General features: G+C 54.3%; 1 protein-coding gene across 1 annotated transcript in view; it reads left to right on the forward strand.

Annotated features, from left to right (window-relative positions):
• The first annotated feature begins 10040 nt into the window (after positions 1-10040).
• Positions 10041-16506, forward strand: part of GRAP (GRB2 related adaptor protein) — a 20189-nt gene continuing 13723 nt past the window's right edge. The window contains exons 1-2 of the mRNA XM_024753135.1: positions 10041-10229; positions 16366-16463. Coding sequence (XP_024608903.1) covers positions 10152-10229; positions 16366-16463 — 176 coding nt within the window. The 5' untranslated portion in view covers positions 10041-10151. The remainder of the gene's footprint in view (positions 10230-16365; positions 16464-16506) is intronic.

Below are 16506 nucleotides of genomic sequence, written 5' to 3' on the forward strand. Positions count from 1 at the left end.
CGGGCCCCCAGGCCCCCTCCTGCCTGGCCCCCTGCCACCCCTCCCCCATCTCTCCAGGCTCTCAGGATGAGGTCACCTCAGCTTCTCCCCCAGTGACCACAGACCTTCCAGCCGTGCAGGCATCCCCTTGACCTCTGACCTGCAGGGACTCCAGGCTCTGACCTCAGGCTGTGACTGAGCAACGGTTCTGCCCTCATCACCCCTCCATGCGGAGCAGGCAAGAGGGCGCTGTGTGGGCCTTGGGGACGCTCCCTGGCAGGAGGTGGACCCCACTGTCCAGACCTTCCCCGGGAGGGGGAGCTGGGGCCTGGGGGGGGTGCCAGCAGGGGGGCACCCCCGTGGGAGCACCCATGTCCCCATGTCCACGAGCACCGGAAAGGCTAAGCGCTGCGCCTACCCCCGTGCCTCCACCCCTTGGGGCCTGAGCACGCATCAGCTCCGGGGGCCACTCCTGCCGTCCGCCCAGATCGCCACGCTCCGCCATTTGCGCGCTTCCCCAGTCTCGGGGGGCCTCCCGGGCCTTCCCGCCCCTCCACCGGCTCCACCGGCACCCCCGGCCCTGCTCCAGCCCGCCACCCACTCACTTTGCGGGACAGTTAAAAGGTCACCTCCTGGGAAGCCTGCCCTCATCCTGCTTCCCTCCTCAGGCTGGTAAAGGTCTTCCTGTTCCGGGAAGCCCGCTCCGGCCGGATCTCCCCGCCCCACCCGGTGCGGACGCTCGGGTCCTCTCCCGCGGGGTCAGCGCTCCAGCTCCGGGCGCCCTCTGGCGGCGACTCTCAGATCGCAGCGCCCTCCGCCCGCCGGGGACGCAGCCTCGGCACCTCGGGGTGCCGGTGCTGAGCTGGGCCCTGGGATTCGGCAGATCCGAGGATGAGCAAAGTCACCGCCTCAGGACGCAGACAGGGCCTCACGACAGTCAAGCCTCACAGGGTGCGCTATAAAGGCAGGAGGGGGACGGAGCGTGGCCGAGGAGGTGCTTCGGGTGGGGCATGCCGGGGGCGGCCTCAGAGGGAGGGGAGGACAGTGGTGTCCCCGCCTCGGGCTGTCGTGGATGGCAGTGTGTAGCACACGCGTCCCTCACTGCCTGCAGTTCTCTGGGCTCCTCGGCTGGTTCCTCCTCCTCTTGCTGGTCTGTTCATGTCGGGGCGCCCCTGGAGCACCCTGGGCCTTTTCTCTGTCTACCCTAACTCCCCGGGGTGACCTCAGTCCAGAGTCTCTAAGCACCAGCTATGCCCTGACATTTCCTAAAATATCATCCTCGGACCTGGCCTCTACCCTGGACTCCAGGCTCATGCATCCAACACCCCAGCATCTGGAAACAAGCTCCCCGTCTTTCCACCCACCAGCTGCTCCATCTCTAAGACCTCTGTCCTGCCCATCGCTCAGGGCAAGAACTCTCTCTCTCTCATTCCCTGCGTTGGGTCCACCAGCGAATCCCATTGGCTACCAGCAGAGGGTACCTGGAACCTGACCCTGGCCCCCTCCCCGCCCCCAATGCCGGTCACCTGGACTACGCAGTGCCCTCCTCACCTGCCTCCTGTCCTCCACCCGTGTCCCCAGTCTGATCCTCACCCCTAAGTCGGACCTCATCCCTCTGCCTCTCAGGACCCTGTCTGGGCTCCCAGCTCGCTTGGAGTCTTACTGTGGTCTGTGAACCACCCTCAGGGCAGGGCCAGGTTTTGTGGGGCCTGAAGCTTCTGTAATATAGGAGGCCTTCTCTATGAAAAATAATACAACCTTACAAATACAAAACGAGGGAACCTGGGAGGAAGGGGGAGTCAGAGTGGCAGAGATGTTAACATTAACCAGTTGTGATGAAGACAGCTTGCTTGTCTGGTACAGGCTCTTCGGAAAGCAGAATCTGCATTGTGAGGACTGAGGAGGGTGGTCACCCCGGGGACATGCTGGCAGAAGCAGGAGGCGGGCAGGGAGCTGGGCCTCTGTGGACACTCCTCGAGCCCCTTGTTTCTGACGTGGGCCCTTTCCCGTAGGCATATGCTACTTCCGTAGAAACGTTTCCTAAGAGGATAAAATGAATTAAATACAGGAAATTAATGAAATAGTATCAAAGGAAACATATTACATCTCCAACCTGGGTTTCTTGCAAAATGTTTAAATTGCCTTTTTTAATGGTTTGCTGTGAACTACGCGGAGCTCCAGGAAAGGCACTTGCACATTTTACAAAAGCTGTGACTACGTGAGCTCATTGCAAGGTCCCTGCCAGTGCCTTGGACACCTGGGCAGCTGAGGGGACTGCAGATTAAGCCTTGTCAGCTTCTCGGTGAATGTGCCCCCATCCCCCTGCCTGTCGCCTCCTGGCTTCATCCCCCACCCCTCACCCAGCGGCCTCCTCGCTGCTCCTCAAACCCCCGGCACACTCCCACCGCAGGGCCTTTGCACCTGCTCTTCCCTTTGCCTGGAATGCTCCTCCCCCAGGTCCTGCTTTGGCTCCCTCACCTCATACTGTTTGTGAGAAACAGTATCCAACACCATTTCATAACTGTCTTGGTTTTATCGTAGTTTCCTTGTTATTATGTGTAAAGAGACACTAATTTTCCACTTAAGAGTATCGATGTGCAAGTTCCCCCTTTCAATACATTTACTGACATTTTAAAAGACGTCCTCAAAAAAAAGTCATCTGTTCGTGGAACCGTTTTCAGTTTTATTAATTAGTATTAATTCAGGGAGGTGGGGTGCAAGTCGGAGAGTTGCACGAACGACGTGAGGGAAAGGCCGCCGGTCCTGGCCTGGCCCCGCCCCGGTGGCTCGGCCCCCGTGGGACCCCAGACCCCGCCTCACTTCTCAGACAGGAAGGCGGCCTGCAGTTCCGAGAGACGCCGCGGGACGGCAGACGCGGCCGCCGACCGAGGGATCCGGGCAAAGAAGCTGCGGCGCCCGGAGACCTGGGTTCGATCCCCGGATCCTCCGCTACCCAGGCTGCTCTTTAATCCCTCCCCCGGTAAAACGGGTTCCTGCAAAGGTTAAATACCGTGACTATAACATATAGTTTCTGAACCCGTTTTCCCCCCAACTTCATCTCAGATCGGAACTGCGGACCTCCCGCAAGAGCTGGGGGAGGCCATTTAATGAGCTGGAATAATTTAAGGAATTTTTATTTAGCTGGTGTGTGTTACGGAGAGCGTGGGAGCAGAGAAACGACGTGATTAAACAATGCAGAAAAAAGAAAAGAGAGAAAGAAAAAGAAAAAAAGAAGAAACTGCACTTAAAGAAAGCTACCTGTAATCCTATTTCTCATCAGTACGCATAAGGGTATTGGTATAAAGCTTTGTGGTCTTTTAAAATTTTTAAACTGCAAACACACAAATATAAATATATGAATATTTGCCCACAGACTCAGGGGTGCAAGAAATGTCACGTTAATTCATTAAAATTTTTTCTTTACTTTAACTAATGACTTGTTTTTATAAAAGTAATACACGCTCAACAGAAAGAAATCCAAGCAATCTAAAAGTACAAAGAAAATAAGCAGTAGAAAGTCGTCACAAGTGGGACTGTATATTTCATGAGTATGTTATAGAACTCTCCCTACCCAGCTTCACTCACTTCTACAGGATGAATGAATAGATGGACAGATGTGACTATTAAGACTGGGGTGGGGCTTCCCTGGTGGCGCAGTGGTTGAGAATCTGCCTGCCAATGCAGGGGACACGGGTTCGAGCCCTGGTCTGGGATTTGTTTTTTTTTTTGGGGGGGGCGCACCACCGTATGTGGAACTTCCCCCACCGGGGATCCAGCCCGTGCCCCAGGCAGTGGAAGCACACAGTCGTAACCACTGGACCGCCAGGGAAGTCCTGTGTGTGTAGTTTTAAATTAATTGATAGATTGGGGGTGGCGGTTTTAGGTTTATAGAAAAATTTAACAGAAAGTACAGAGAATTCTCATATATCCCCTCACGCTCCCCTCCCCCATTTTCCTATTAAAATTTTGTATTATGGCGTGGTGCTTCTGTTGCCGTTGACGAGCCGATATTGATATGTAATTATTAAATAAAGTTCATAGTTTACATTAGGGTTCACTTTTTGTGTTGTACTTTCTGTGGATTTTGACAAATGTGTAATGACATGTATTCACCATTATAATACCATGTGGATTAGTTTCACTGCCCCCCAAACCCCTGTGTTGCATGTATTCATCCCTCCCTCCTTGAGCCCCTGTCAACAACTGACCTTTTCCTGATACCTTCTCTGTCATGTCATATAATTGGAACCATACCATCATCTAGATTTTCTCCTATGATAGCAGCCTATGCTGCTCTTAAAATGAAAGTCTTAAAATTAATTTTATTGCAATTTAGAATATGAAGAAGAACAGTGAAACTGAATAACTTCTGGATTTGCGATCAATTTTTTTAACCATAAGAAATGTGAGTTCCAAAACGAAAATAAAATGAGAAGGGGGAGGGAGGGGAGGAGAGGAGAAAGGAAAGAGAAAAAAAGTGAGTTCCTTCAAAAGGATCCCTGTATGGTTAAGATAGAGTTTGTGAAATTTATTAACACATTGCAGTGCTTTTTTTTTTTTAACCATATATTTAAAATTTAAATATGAGTGTCTCTCTGCAACAAAAGATAAGGTGACTGGATTTTTTTTTTTTTTACACTGAACCCTGGCAACTTCTGTTGCTTTCACTTTGTTAACATTTATAACATGTTCACGTTCCGTTCTGCAGCCCTGAATCTCCCAATTTTGTTCTCGTTCTGTGTTACAAGAGATTCAGTACTCACCTTCAGTCCTTTTCTCGTGGCTTTTCTGTTTCTGAGTTCTTTATTTCAATTCCTCATAGGTTGGTCAGATTTCATTACTGAGTAGTTTTTTCAAGAAGGTCCACATGGTGCAGGATCTGCTGAGAGTAGCAGTCAGGGTCTAATCAGGAGACGGGACACCACAGTTTAAACAGAAGCCTGGAGAATGAATTATTAACTATGATCAAAGAGTCATATAAGGGGAGCCCGTATGATACCCTAGTGCTGAGGGAGGGTACCCCAGGAAGGACAGACTTGGAAGGGGTTCAGACCTCCTGGGGAAAGTGTGGTCTGACCACTGGATAACAGAGAATTTCTGGTTTAGCCAGGCTGAGCTGCTGCGCTGACAGGAGGGTTCTCTCTTTAATTAAAAAACTCCTTTTTTTTTTTTTTATTCTTGTGATGAAGACTTTTAAGATCTATTCTCTTAGCAACTTTCAAACACCCTGGGTCATAAATCACTCTACCAACGAACCCCGTCAAATTCTGGCTTTTTTGAAGGAATAGTGGGTGATCCATTATTTGTTCTGACTCCAGACAGGCTCCTGCTACTGGGATCATTCCCCAATTGCCTCCTGAAAACTAGCCTGCCTACAGTTTCACCTGTGTCTTGACTCTTCCCCTCTATGCGTTACCTCCCCGCAGAACCGACACTGTTCTTGAGAGACCTTCAGGCTTGAATTTCTTCGCTCTCTGTTGCAAATGAGGTCAGTCCCTTCAGGAAGAGAGTAGGAGCTATCCGTTTTATGGCCGGTTTCTATCCCCAGGCAAAACCCAGGGAAGCTGGTTTCTGAGTAACACCCCTGCTTCAGGACCTGAGGTCAGAGGGGAGGGGGGGGCAGCAGCCCGAGGAGCCATGAGGGACCACCAGGGTGGTCAGGGTGCCAGGAGGCCCAGCGCACTGCACTCAGGGTGGAGCCCTGTTCCACGAGAGGGGCGCCTGCCCGCCCCCCCCACCCACCGCAGTCTTAGCCTCGGCCAAGAGTAGCATGAGAAATGCTGACACCCTGCTCCTCCCAGGAAGAAAGGCCTACTGGGAGCTGGGGGAGGGGCCCTGTGTTCTGGGTCTGGGGGAGGGGCCCTATGTTCTGGGTCTGGGGGGAAGAGCTCTAAGTTCTGGGCAGGACAGTCTGGAGCGGAGAGTTAACTCACAGAGCTGGGAGGAGACTGAAGGGAGGCAGTGGTTTTGGTTCAAATATCACAGACTCTCACCTTTCTTATCAAATTTTCGTTAACTGTTCTTGAACAGATGTTTCTTCATTTCTGTTTACCCTGTGGGCCATTTCCAGAAACTTTGAATATTTTTTTCGTTTTTTTCCTACTTTTCACCAGTTTCATGAGGAGCAAGTCGGTGGACCTCTGGAACTTGTCCTTCAGTGTTGGTCTCTGCAGGCAGAGGTCCTGGCAAGGGTGCGTGCGCAAGTCTAAGCTGGAGCTGGGTGCGGGGAAAAGGCTTAGCAGCAGTTCTCCAGTGAACGGGTTTTCTCTCCGTTCTCCTGGTAACCACCCCTCCCCTCAACAGAATGGAGCCCAGGGAGGTGCCTCGGGTGTTTCAGTCAGCGTCTGATAAAAAAAGCCCCCACCAAGCCTCCCTAGAGCATCCGAGGGTCTGGTCCAGTCTCATAACTACTGAGCCCCAACTTCACTGCACTGCGGTCCCCCGAGCCGCCACCCCAGCTCTGGGCCTGTGATGGGAGGGGGCGGTCGATTCCTGCTCTCTGTGCTCATGGCCTGGTCTCAAGCTTCCATTTCTGACTCACCCCGGAGAAGCGCGAAGGAGGGGGGAGTGTTTGCTGCGGCTGCTGTGATGGGTCACCACAAGCTTCAGTGGCTTCGCAACATGAGATCATTCTCTACGTTTCTGGAGGCCAGAAGCCCCGGCCCCGCACACCTGGGCCCAGGAGAAGGCGTGGGCAGGGCTGGCTCTTCCTGGAGCCCCCCGGGCAGAGACCCTTCGCTGCCTTTTCAGCCTCCTGAGCTGCGCTCCTCGCAGCCCTCGGCTCCCGGCCCGTCGCGCGTCTCCCAGCCAGCGGCCGGGCATCCTGCTTCGGCCACGGAACCTGCTGCTTCTGCCTGCCTCTCGCGGGACACTGGAGATCACATTTCGGGCCCACCTGGGTATCCCGGGCCCACCTCCCCATCTCGAGATCCTCAGCATAATCGCGTCGGCAAAGTGCCTTTGTCATCTGCGGGAACACTCGCAGGCCCAGGGGGCCGGCCCTGCAGGCCTTTGGGCCTAAGGACTGAGATAGGCTTATGTGGCCGGTTCCACCACGGCCTGGCATGTGGCATGGCCGGTGCCTGACAATGACTTCTCCTCCTGGGTGTGGCTTTTGACGGGCCTCCCATGGAGACCCAGCTGCAGCCCGTGATGGGGCCCGATGCCCTCCCAGCTGCCAGCTCTGCCCCCCGCCCTCATTCTAGACCCCAGCATCCACCCTCAGTCGGGGTGCCAAACCCACCAGGGGTCCTCCCAGTCAAGCCCCACTTGCGGGGTCCTGGGTGGTGTTGGGGGTTGGGCGCACGTGCCCTCCTAGCAAGATGTGCTGCTTGCCGCCCACCCTGGCCCCGCGGCTCTCCTGACGCCCTGCAGCGGCTCTGGGCCACGTTGCACAGGGCTTCCGGTGCTGCCGCCTACTAGCCGGAGCCCCTAGGGAGACCTACTCACCTTCTTGTACCTGACTCGGCACAGAGTAAGTACTTTGAAAAACAGAAAATAAGCCAGTCCCCAGGCCCTCAGGCCCCAGAGGACACACACTCAGCTTCAGAAGGGGAGCCCTCCCCGCTCTTGCCTCCAGGCACCTCAGATTTGGGGCGGGGTGGATTTCCTCCCCCTACTCTCACTGCACCATTCTGAGGCTTTGAAACCTCAGCTGAAACGGAGTCGGAAAGAAGTGCCTGCTAACATCCTGTCGTCCTGGGGTCTGGGCTGACGGAGCAGGGGGTGCTGGGGGAGAGGCGAGGATGGGCCCTGGGCCGAGCCTGGGCTGCTACCGCCCCCGCCCCCTGCCTTTCGGGGGGCTCCAGGAAGGTGACGGCTTCTGCAGTCTTCCTCTTATTTTCCCTCAACTTTTTTGTTTGTTTGTTTTAACTAAACCTTTAATTTTGAGATCTCTGTAGGGTCACATCTATCCTACCAACTTTGTACATGGAAAACTTTCAAACCCTCAGAAAAGCTGTGAGAATGGCATGACAGCCATATACCCCTCACCTGCATTCACCGATTCCTATCTGATGGAGTTCATGGTTTTTAATCTACTGATCTAATATAATATTATCCATAGCTATATAGATACACATAGAGACAGACACAGAAATATGGACTCACTCTGTCCACTAGGAGACAGGAGATATATTTATCAGTATTATTTTTTAATTTGAGTATCGTTGCTTCACCGTGTGGTGTTACTTTATACCGTCCAGCAAAGTGAGTCAGCTACATATATACGCAGAGCCCCTCTTTTTTGGATTTCCTTCTCATTTAGAGCACTGAGTAGAGTTTCCTGTGCTATACAGTAGGTTCTCATTAGTTATCTATTTTATACATAACATCAATAGTATATATACATCCATCCCAACTCCCAGTTCATCCCACCCACCCCTTTCCCCCTTGGTATCCATACGTTTGTTCTGTACGTCTGTGTCTCCATTTCTGCTTTGTAAATAAGATCGTCTGTACCAATTTTTTCAGATTCCACATATATGCGTTAATATATGATATTTGTTTTCCTCTTTCTGACTGACTTCACTCTGTATGACAGTCTCTAGGTCCATCCATGTCGCTACAAATGACCCAATTTTGTTTCTGTTTATGGCCGAGTATACAGGAAATATATTTCTAAAAATACAAATACATATATATATAATGAGTTTATACATATATAATGAATTTGTGTATATATATATATATAATAAATTTGTGTGTGTATATATATACATATAATGAATTTGTGATATACATATAAAATGAATTTGTGTATATATATAAAATGAATATGTGTATATATATATATTATTTTATTTTATTTTATTTTTTCCTGCCTCTGTCTGCGGAGAGGGCCTGGAAACAATGACACCTCTGTACTGATGGGCACACCCAACACCAGCTAAATCCTGGGTTCTAAACACCATCCTCCACTGAAAATACCATCTTCCACCCCTCAGAGATGCCTGGTTCCAGGGCTGGGGCAGAAGTCCTGGAAGAGCGTGAACCTACCGACAGAGAATGGTGGGGATGTGTCAAAAGGACAAGGGGACATCTCGAAGGGGGGGTCGCACTGGCCAAATCTGGGACAATGTAAGCATCAAAATTAAATAATAATAGTAATAGAGCATAATTCATTGACTAAAATCGGAAAGCATGATGTAACCTTATTGATATAAATGAAGGAAGAAAAACTCTTTTTTTTTTACAGAAAAAACCCAATCTGACTTCACGCTGATTCATCCAATTCTCGTCCAACAACACAGGGCTCTTCCTCGCCTTCCCCTTCCAGGTCCAGGTCTCCCTCCTTCCCTGGAGAGAACCCTGGTTCCAAACAGCTTTGCTGTATTTAGTCGTTTATGGGGTTTCCCACGATACTCACACACTTGTCCCAGAATTGCCACACTGATTCCACTGCCCATAGAAAACCTAAGCAAAGGTCAAGATTATCTTCAGTCCTTGTTGACCTTAGGATTGCCATCCCGCTGAAGGTGCCCGGTGTTTAAATCAGAAGAGGCATCTTCTGAACTGGGCTTTGATGGATGAATAGGAGTCTCCTGGGAAGTGAAAGGGGAAGAGAGCACCAGGCAGAGGGCCTTGCATGTGGAAAGGCTGGAGGACGAAATGGACATATGGGGTGTCCCTCGGCCGTGGCTGGAGCCCGTGTTTGTTCAGACAGTAGGGGAGTAACAAAGGATGAGTCTGGAGAACTGGGGGTGGGGGCAGCGGCTTGGAAGGGCCCTGGTTGTCAGGCAAGGAGCGTGGGGTCGATGCAGCAGGCAGTGGGAAGTCACAGGAGGCATCGGAGCTTAGAAACTGTGGAGGGGACATCGGCAAATGAGGGGGCGTGGCTGGGACCGCAAGACACAGTGTCTGAGCTGGGGATGGCTTTGCAGCGTTTCTGCTCTGGGTCCTCAGTTTTTATCATCTGTAATGTGGGTGCAGGAGGAGGACCCACTCCCAGGGCTGCCCGGGGACTCCCTGGGGTCTGAGGTGGGCCTGCGGCTCACACGCCCTGTTCTGGGACATCTCTGCTTCCTGTTTCTCCTGTCAGGGGAAGTCTCGGTCTCAGCTTCAAAAGCACAAACACGCTCTCAAAACAAAGGAAGACGGTCCTCGACTGCAGAGGAAGCAGGAAGCTACTGGCCCTGCTCAGAGCCCGGCTGCCGGGGCTCGGGGACGGCGGCATGGAGTCCGTGGCTCTGTACAGCTTCCAGGCCACAGAGAGCGATGAGCTGGCCTTCAACAAGGGGGACACACTCAAGGTAAGGTGGCCAGAGCCGGCTCAGCTGGCCTCGCATGGGATGGGGGGGGTGCTTAAAACCAGGGCCCGGACAGCCCCCCAAACGGAGTTCAGTCTCTGGAGGAAGACGGGCCCGGCTTCTCCAGTTATCAAGTCTGTGACTCCGGACAATCCACCTCCACCCTCTGAGCCTCAGTTTCCCCATCTGAGAAATGGGGAGATAGTTAGTGATCCCTCCTTTGGGGGCCGTTGTGAGGGTTCAAGGAGACATCAGCCTAGAGCCTGGCAGGGGTTGAGTCAACACCGTTTCCCAGGAAAGAATTTGAAAAGACAGCTGGGGACAGAGAGAGAGAGGAAGAGGCAGAGACGGATGCAGAGGGACAGAGAGAGGGTCTTGGGAATGAAGTACACACACTAACCTATCGGGGCTAAAACAACTCTGATTAGGGGTCCAGACGAGCTTCCCTGCAGGTGAGAAAGGGGAAGATAAGCCTCACCACCGCTCAGCTCCCTTGTGTGGCCTCTGGAGGAACACACGCCTTCCAGGGCGACCCCGGCAGATGGGCTCCCGGGCTCTGTCTCTCAGGAAATGTCCCTGCTTTCAAGTCTGCATCTGGAAGCAGAGCTCAGGGCCCTGATTTGGGAGGGGCCGTGCCACAAGTCGGGCGCTGGAGCTGCCACCAAGTCACGCTCAGGAAGCCCCTGCCCTTCCCTGGGCCTCGGTCTCTGCACCGGCACGGTGGGCATGAGGCTTCCAGTCTGAGCCGGGGCCCAGGAAGGGACAGGGCCTCCGTGTGCCGACCCCGTACAGAGCCCCGGGTCCGAGCTCAGCAGTGCACATCAACACCCATTTAAGCTGCAGAGGCTCCATTTCACAGGTGATTAAATGAGGCACGGGCAGGCGCCACCGCTTGCCTGGTGTGGGGTCAGAGGTGAACCCCTGTCCTTTGACTCTGGAACCTGCATTCGGAACCCCGTGGCACTGAACAGCTGGGCTAGGTCAGGAGGTGGACGGTTCCAAGAAGAACCGCATCTTTTTGAGGATGTCCCCCTTTCTCTGTGCTGGGATGCCAGGCCTGGGCCCCCCTGAGTGGCTGGTGGGGGGACCTGTGGACGTGTGGCCAGCTGGGGATGGGGCAGGCTTGACACCAGCACCACCTAGCCAGGGCACAAGACTCTTGAGATCCAGGTCTGTTTCAGAGGCCTCGTTTGCCGATCCAAGAGCAGTTTGGGGTCTCTAGTTCCAGACTTTGGGGCTTGAGAGGCAGTGGAGCAGTGGGGAGCTTGGAATGGGATGACCGGTGGGTTCTACCTGAGGTTCAGAGGGATGAACCAGGGTGGAGGGAGTAGATCCGTGGGGTCCCCCAAGGCAAGTGTTGTAAAGACGGTGACACCCCCGCTTACCTCCTGGACGCCTGTGCTCACCCCTGCCCACCCAAGATTGGCCAAGTTTCCCACTAAGCTTTGATAGAGCGTTGGCCGACTCCTGCTGTGTTTGCTTCTAACCGAGCCTCCTGAGGGCAGGGACATAAAACAGTGCCTGGCACAGGGCAGGCCCTCAGCAAGACACGGGGGTGTCGAAGGAATGAAGGAAGGAAGGAAGGAGATGTTAGCCGAGATCCTGGCTAAGACCCCAATAGGATTTGCTCCTAGTGTCCGTGGAGACCCAGGAGGGGACCTTTCAAGGAATGACAGGCCACCGGAGGGGCTGCTTTTTCCTTCATTCATTCAACAAACCCTTGTCGAGCCCTCGAGTACCTGCTCAGCACCAGGCATTGTCCTAAGTGCTGAGGACACAGCAGTGGACGAAGCCCAGTCCCTGCCCTCCCGGAGCGGACCTTCCAGAGGGTGCGTGCTGTCAGGAGGTGACAAATGGGTGGAAGAAATCACCTGGGGAGATGGAATGGAAGTCTCTCAAAAGAGACGACACCTGAGCCGAGAGCTGAAGGATGAGCAGGACACAGCCATGCAAAGAGCCGGGGGAGGAGAGTGGTTGGAGAGAACGCAGCAGGTGGGGCTGTGGGGCGCGGGCGAGTTTGCAGTGTGGACGCACCCTAGCTACCTGCCCAGGGGCGGCACAAAATATCACACACCCTCTAAGAATGCTCTTTGGGGAGGGGGGCGTTTAACGACGTAAAAATGCTCGTGAAGCAACGTCAAGTGGCAAAAAAGCAAAATGCAAAGGAACATGCGCAGAGGTAATCAATAATAATCGATAGATATTATTAGCTTTAGGGATGGGAAACTGACATTCATGCGTTGGCTTTGCGCCTAGAAAAAAACACCAGAAAGAATGTCTTGAGGAGCTGGCGGTCACTCCTGGGAGGCATGCTGTGAGCAAATCACGCTTCCTTGTTCACACGTCTGCCTCTCCTCACAGGACAGAGATGAGCAAGTGATCCTTCCAGGGCCAGACGTGGAGTTGGGGGGGGGTCCTTCCTCTCACAGCTGTACAGGTGCCGGGTCAAAGCCTGCCTTGATTTAAAATTTTTCTTTTAATTTAAAAAACATATTAAAAATTTTTGGCCAGGCTGCACGGTATGCAGGATCTTCGTTCCCCAGCCAGGTATTGAACCCATGCCCTCTGCAGTGGAAGCTTGGAGTCCTAACGACTGGACCCCGTGGGAAGTCCCTGATTTAAGAGTTTGATGGAGTTTTTCGCACTAAATTTTAAATAGACTATTTTTAAAAGTTAATTAATTAATTTTTGGTTCCTTTGGGTCTTCGTTGCTGCGCGCGGGCTTTCTCTAGTTGCGGCGAGCTGGGGCTACTCTTCATCGCAGTGCGCGGGCTTCTCATTGCGGTGGCTTCTCTTGTTGCGGAGGACGGGCTGTAGGTGCGTGGGCTTCAGTAGTTGTGGCACGTGGGCTCAGTAGTTGTGGCTCGCGGGCTCTACAGCACAGGCTCAGTAGTTGTGGCACACTGGCTTAGTTGCTCCACGGCATGTGGGATCTTCCCAGACCGGGGCTCAAACCCGTGTCCCCTGCATTGGTAGGCGTATTCTTAACCACTGCGCCACCAGGGAAGTCCCTAAATAGACTCTTTTTAAAACAGTTTGAAATGTACAGAAAAATCGAGAAGATGGTACAGAGGAATTCCAATCTGACACCCTGCCGCCCCTTCCCACCGCCCACACACACTCGCACACCCTTGGTAACATTTTATATTATTAACCTGGTACATTTGTTACATTAATGGAGCAATATGGATACATTATTATTAGCTAATGACCATATTCAGAAATTTTGATTTTTTAACATATTCCTTTAAAATATTCTTTATCTTGATTCCTGACTTTTTTGGAGCTCCCTTAAAGTTTGTACCCAAAGTGCCTCACCCATCCCACGCTAGTCCAGGGTCTCATTTCTGTAACCATAAAAACGTGGCTGTGATGTCACCCTGTGTCCCCTCTCCCTCCCCCGGGCCGGGGACAGTGGGTGGGGCTGGTGGCTGAGCTCCACGACCTGTCCCTTCGTGAGCATGTTTCCTGCGCGCTGGCTGTGGGCCAGGCCTGTCCCAGCCCAGCAGGGACCGGCGGACACGCAGATCCCAGCCTCTGGGAGCCGGCAACGATGCTACTCTTTCAGTCTGAGCTCTGCTCTTAGACGAAAGCCCGGTGGCACGTGGACCCACTCTGGACAAGGGGCCCCAAATGTCACTTCCCTGGAACAAAGCCCCCCTCGCCGACGGGCAGGCGTTTCTGGGTGCACAGGACCCCGCTGCTCCCCACTGGAGGAAAGATGTGGGTGGCGGCTTCACCTCCACCTCTTCACTCACAGCCTGGCCCCCAGGACCCAGACTCGGGGAGCCCACGGCCTCTTGGCATTTCCCCGGTGGTGGCCGGTGCACCTCAGGCCCGACCCAGCCACCCTGAGCTTCCCCACCTGCTCTCGCACCTGTTGCACAGCAGCTGACGGTCACGACCGCCTGCCGGCGCTCAGGCCCACAGCCTGGGGTTGTCTCGGCTGTTTCCTCTCCGTCTCATGTATCTCGCCTGTCAGCCGCTCTGCCAAAACCTACCCCAGATCTGACCACATCTCAGCAGCCCCAGTCCAGGCCCCGTTCACCGCTCACCTGGGCCTGCTCTTCACAGACCCCTCGTCCCCCGAGTCCTGGCGCACAAGACATTCAAGCTCTCACCCTCCCTGTTCAGCTCACAGCACTGCCCGCCTCAACCGCAGACACAGAGCTCGCTCCCACCTTAGGGCCTTGGCACTGGCTGTTCCCCCTGCCTTGGACACTGTTTCCCACATCTTCTCATGTCTCATTCCTTCCTGTAATTTGGGCCTCAGCTCATGTGCCACCTCCTCAGAGAGGCCTTTCTTGCCCGCCCCCACCTGTCCCCTGTTGACAATCCCCCTGCCCCCAACCAGGTATCTTCCTTCTATGTCATCCTGACGTATGTTTTCAGACCACGGAGCAGAACATTAAATTACCTTGTTTACTTGTGTCCTTCCTGTTTCTTGTCTGCCTCTGCCACTAAAACGTGACCTCCTGCTTCCTGCTATATCACCGGGCTGGGTACAGCGCCTGGCACGCAGGAGGTGCTCCGTGGCCGCACTGGCCAGGGGACGGTGGCACAAGACCGCACCCAGGAGAACGGCACTGCAGGGGCAAAGCAGGGGCAGGCCGAGGTGTGAGCCTCACCAGGGAAGGTCGGGAATTCCCATGTCTCAGAGGGTCTGGGGGCTTTGAACAATGTTAACAGCAAGAATTCAGCTAATACAACCAATCAGAACATTTCTGGGTCTTTCCTTGGAGTGGAGGTGACAGGAAAACAAAACCAAAACAAAACTGGGATAGATTAGATACGTCACATCCACATGTCCACACAGGATTTTGCAGGTCACAAAACACTGCCATGTGCCATGTAGGCCGTAGATGTGCCCATTTTACAGATGTGGAAACTGATGCCAGGGCTGTGGAGAGAGTCAGTGGCAGGCAGAGTGGTCTAGAGCCCGAGGCCCCCAAGAATCTTCACCGAGTCTGTGACCCGCAGGCCCTAATTTTCTCATTAAGTTGGGGGAGTTTTTTGTTTTGTTTAGTTTTCAGCAAAAGTTATCCTGAGTCAGCCACCTGTTTCCGGCTTTCCCTGGGGACGCTGGTCTGGCCCAGACTGCGGGGGCAGGAAGGAGGGGCTCAAGGGACCTGGCAGACAGACGAGGGAGGGGCCAGGCCTGGGCCCAGGGGGCACATCTCAGCTCCTCTTGGTAAAACCAAACCACCTGAGTTGCTGTCCCAGCCTTTGCTCCCATGGTGCTCCCTGCTTGGGCTGCGGATCTGCGTCTGATTTTTTGTCTCAACCAATTATCCCCACTGGGGTTGACCTGACGTGGGGACCTGTTCTGGGACTTAGGGGAGAGATGACCCCCGGGTTGGGGTCCAGAGACAATGTGGGAGGAGGCACAGGGTGAAGACCGGGGCGGGGGGGACCCGGTCCTAAGACCCTGCCGTGTGGCCCTGCTCCCCTCCCGTCTGGGCCTGTGTCCTCCTCTGTGAAGTAGCCTTTGGTGAAGGCGGCCTCGGGGGCTGGTGTGAGAAGGGGTGACACATGGCGAGCCCGCCCAGGGAGTGGGGAGGGAGCCCAAGCGTCCCACTCGCCCGCCCGTAGCGGACCCCCCACCCCGCTCAGGTTTCGGTTCCCCTCGGCCCACCTGCGAGGCGAGGGGGTGTCTGTGATCCGAGCAGCCAGGCCTCGGCCCCGCCGCAGCGCAGAGGCCTCTCGTTCGCTCCCCGGTGTCTGAAGCCCCCGTCTGATCATCAGCCCTGAGCTCAGACGTGAAGCTTGTAAATGCAAGTGACCCCCGTGACCACTGCTCGGCGGGGCCTCCGCAGACCTACCCCCGACCCCCGGCTCTGTGCCTCGTATCAACTGCTGTGGGCCCCCCATGTTCAGGGCCACAGCTCAGGGACTGAGGGGCCCCAGATCTGTCCCCCAGCACCCGGGGGTCTGGGTGGCACGACCTGAGAGTCGCGCTCCAGCTCCCCCCGTAAGCTCAAGCCACCAACCAAATTCTCCTCTGTGACCCCTGGACCGTGGAGTCACCCTGCGACCTCGCTCTCCTCCGGAAATTGGGCCCCAGGGCTGGTGTGGGCCTTCAGCAGGGGACAGCTGTCCCTCCTAGGTGACCAGGTGACCGTGTCTCTCCCGCCCGCAGATTTTGAACATGGAAGACGACCAGAACTGGTACAAGGCCGAGCTCCGGGGTGCAGAGGGGTTCGTCCCCAAGAACTACATCCACGTCAAGCCCCACCCGTGAGTGGCAGGCCCCCCCCCACCCCCATGTCCTCAGGGCCCC

This window comes from Neophocaena asiaeorientalis, unplaced genomic scaffold (assembly GCF_003031525.2).
Source record: "Neophocaena asiaeorientalis asiaeorientalis breed wild unplaced genomic scaffold, Neophocaena_asiaeorientalis_V1.1 scaffold540, whole genome shotgun sequence".
Classification (NCBI taxonomy): domain Eukaryota; kingdom Metazoa; phylum Chordata; class Mammalia; order Artiodactyla; family Phocoenidae; genus Neophocaena; species Neophocaena asiaeorientalis.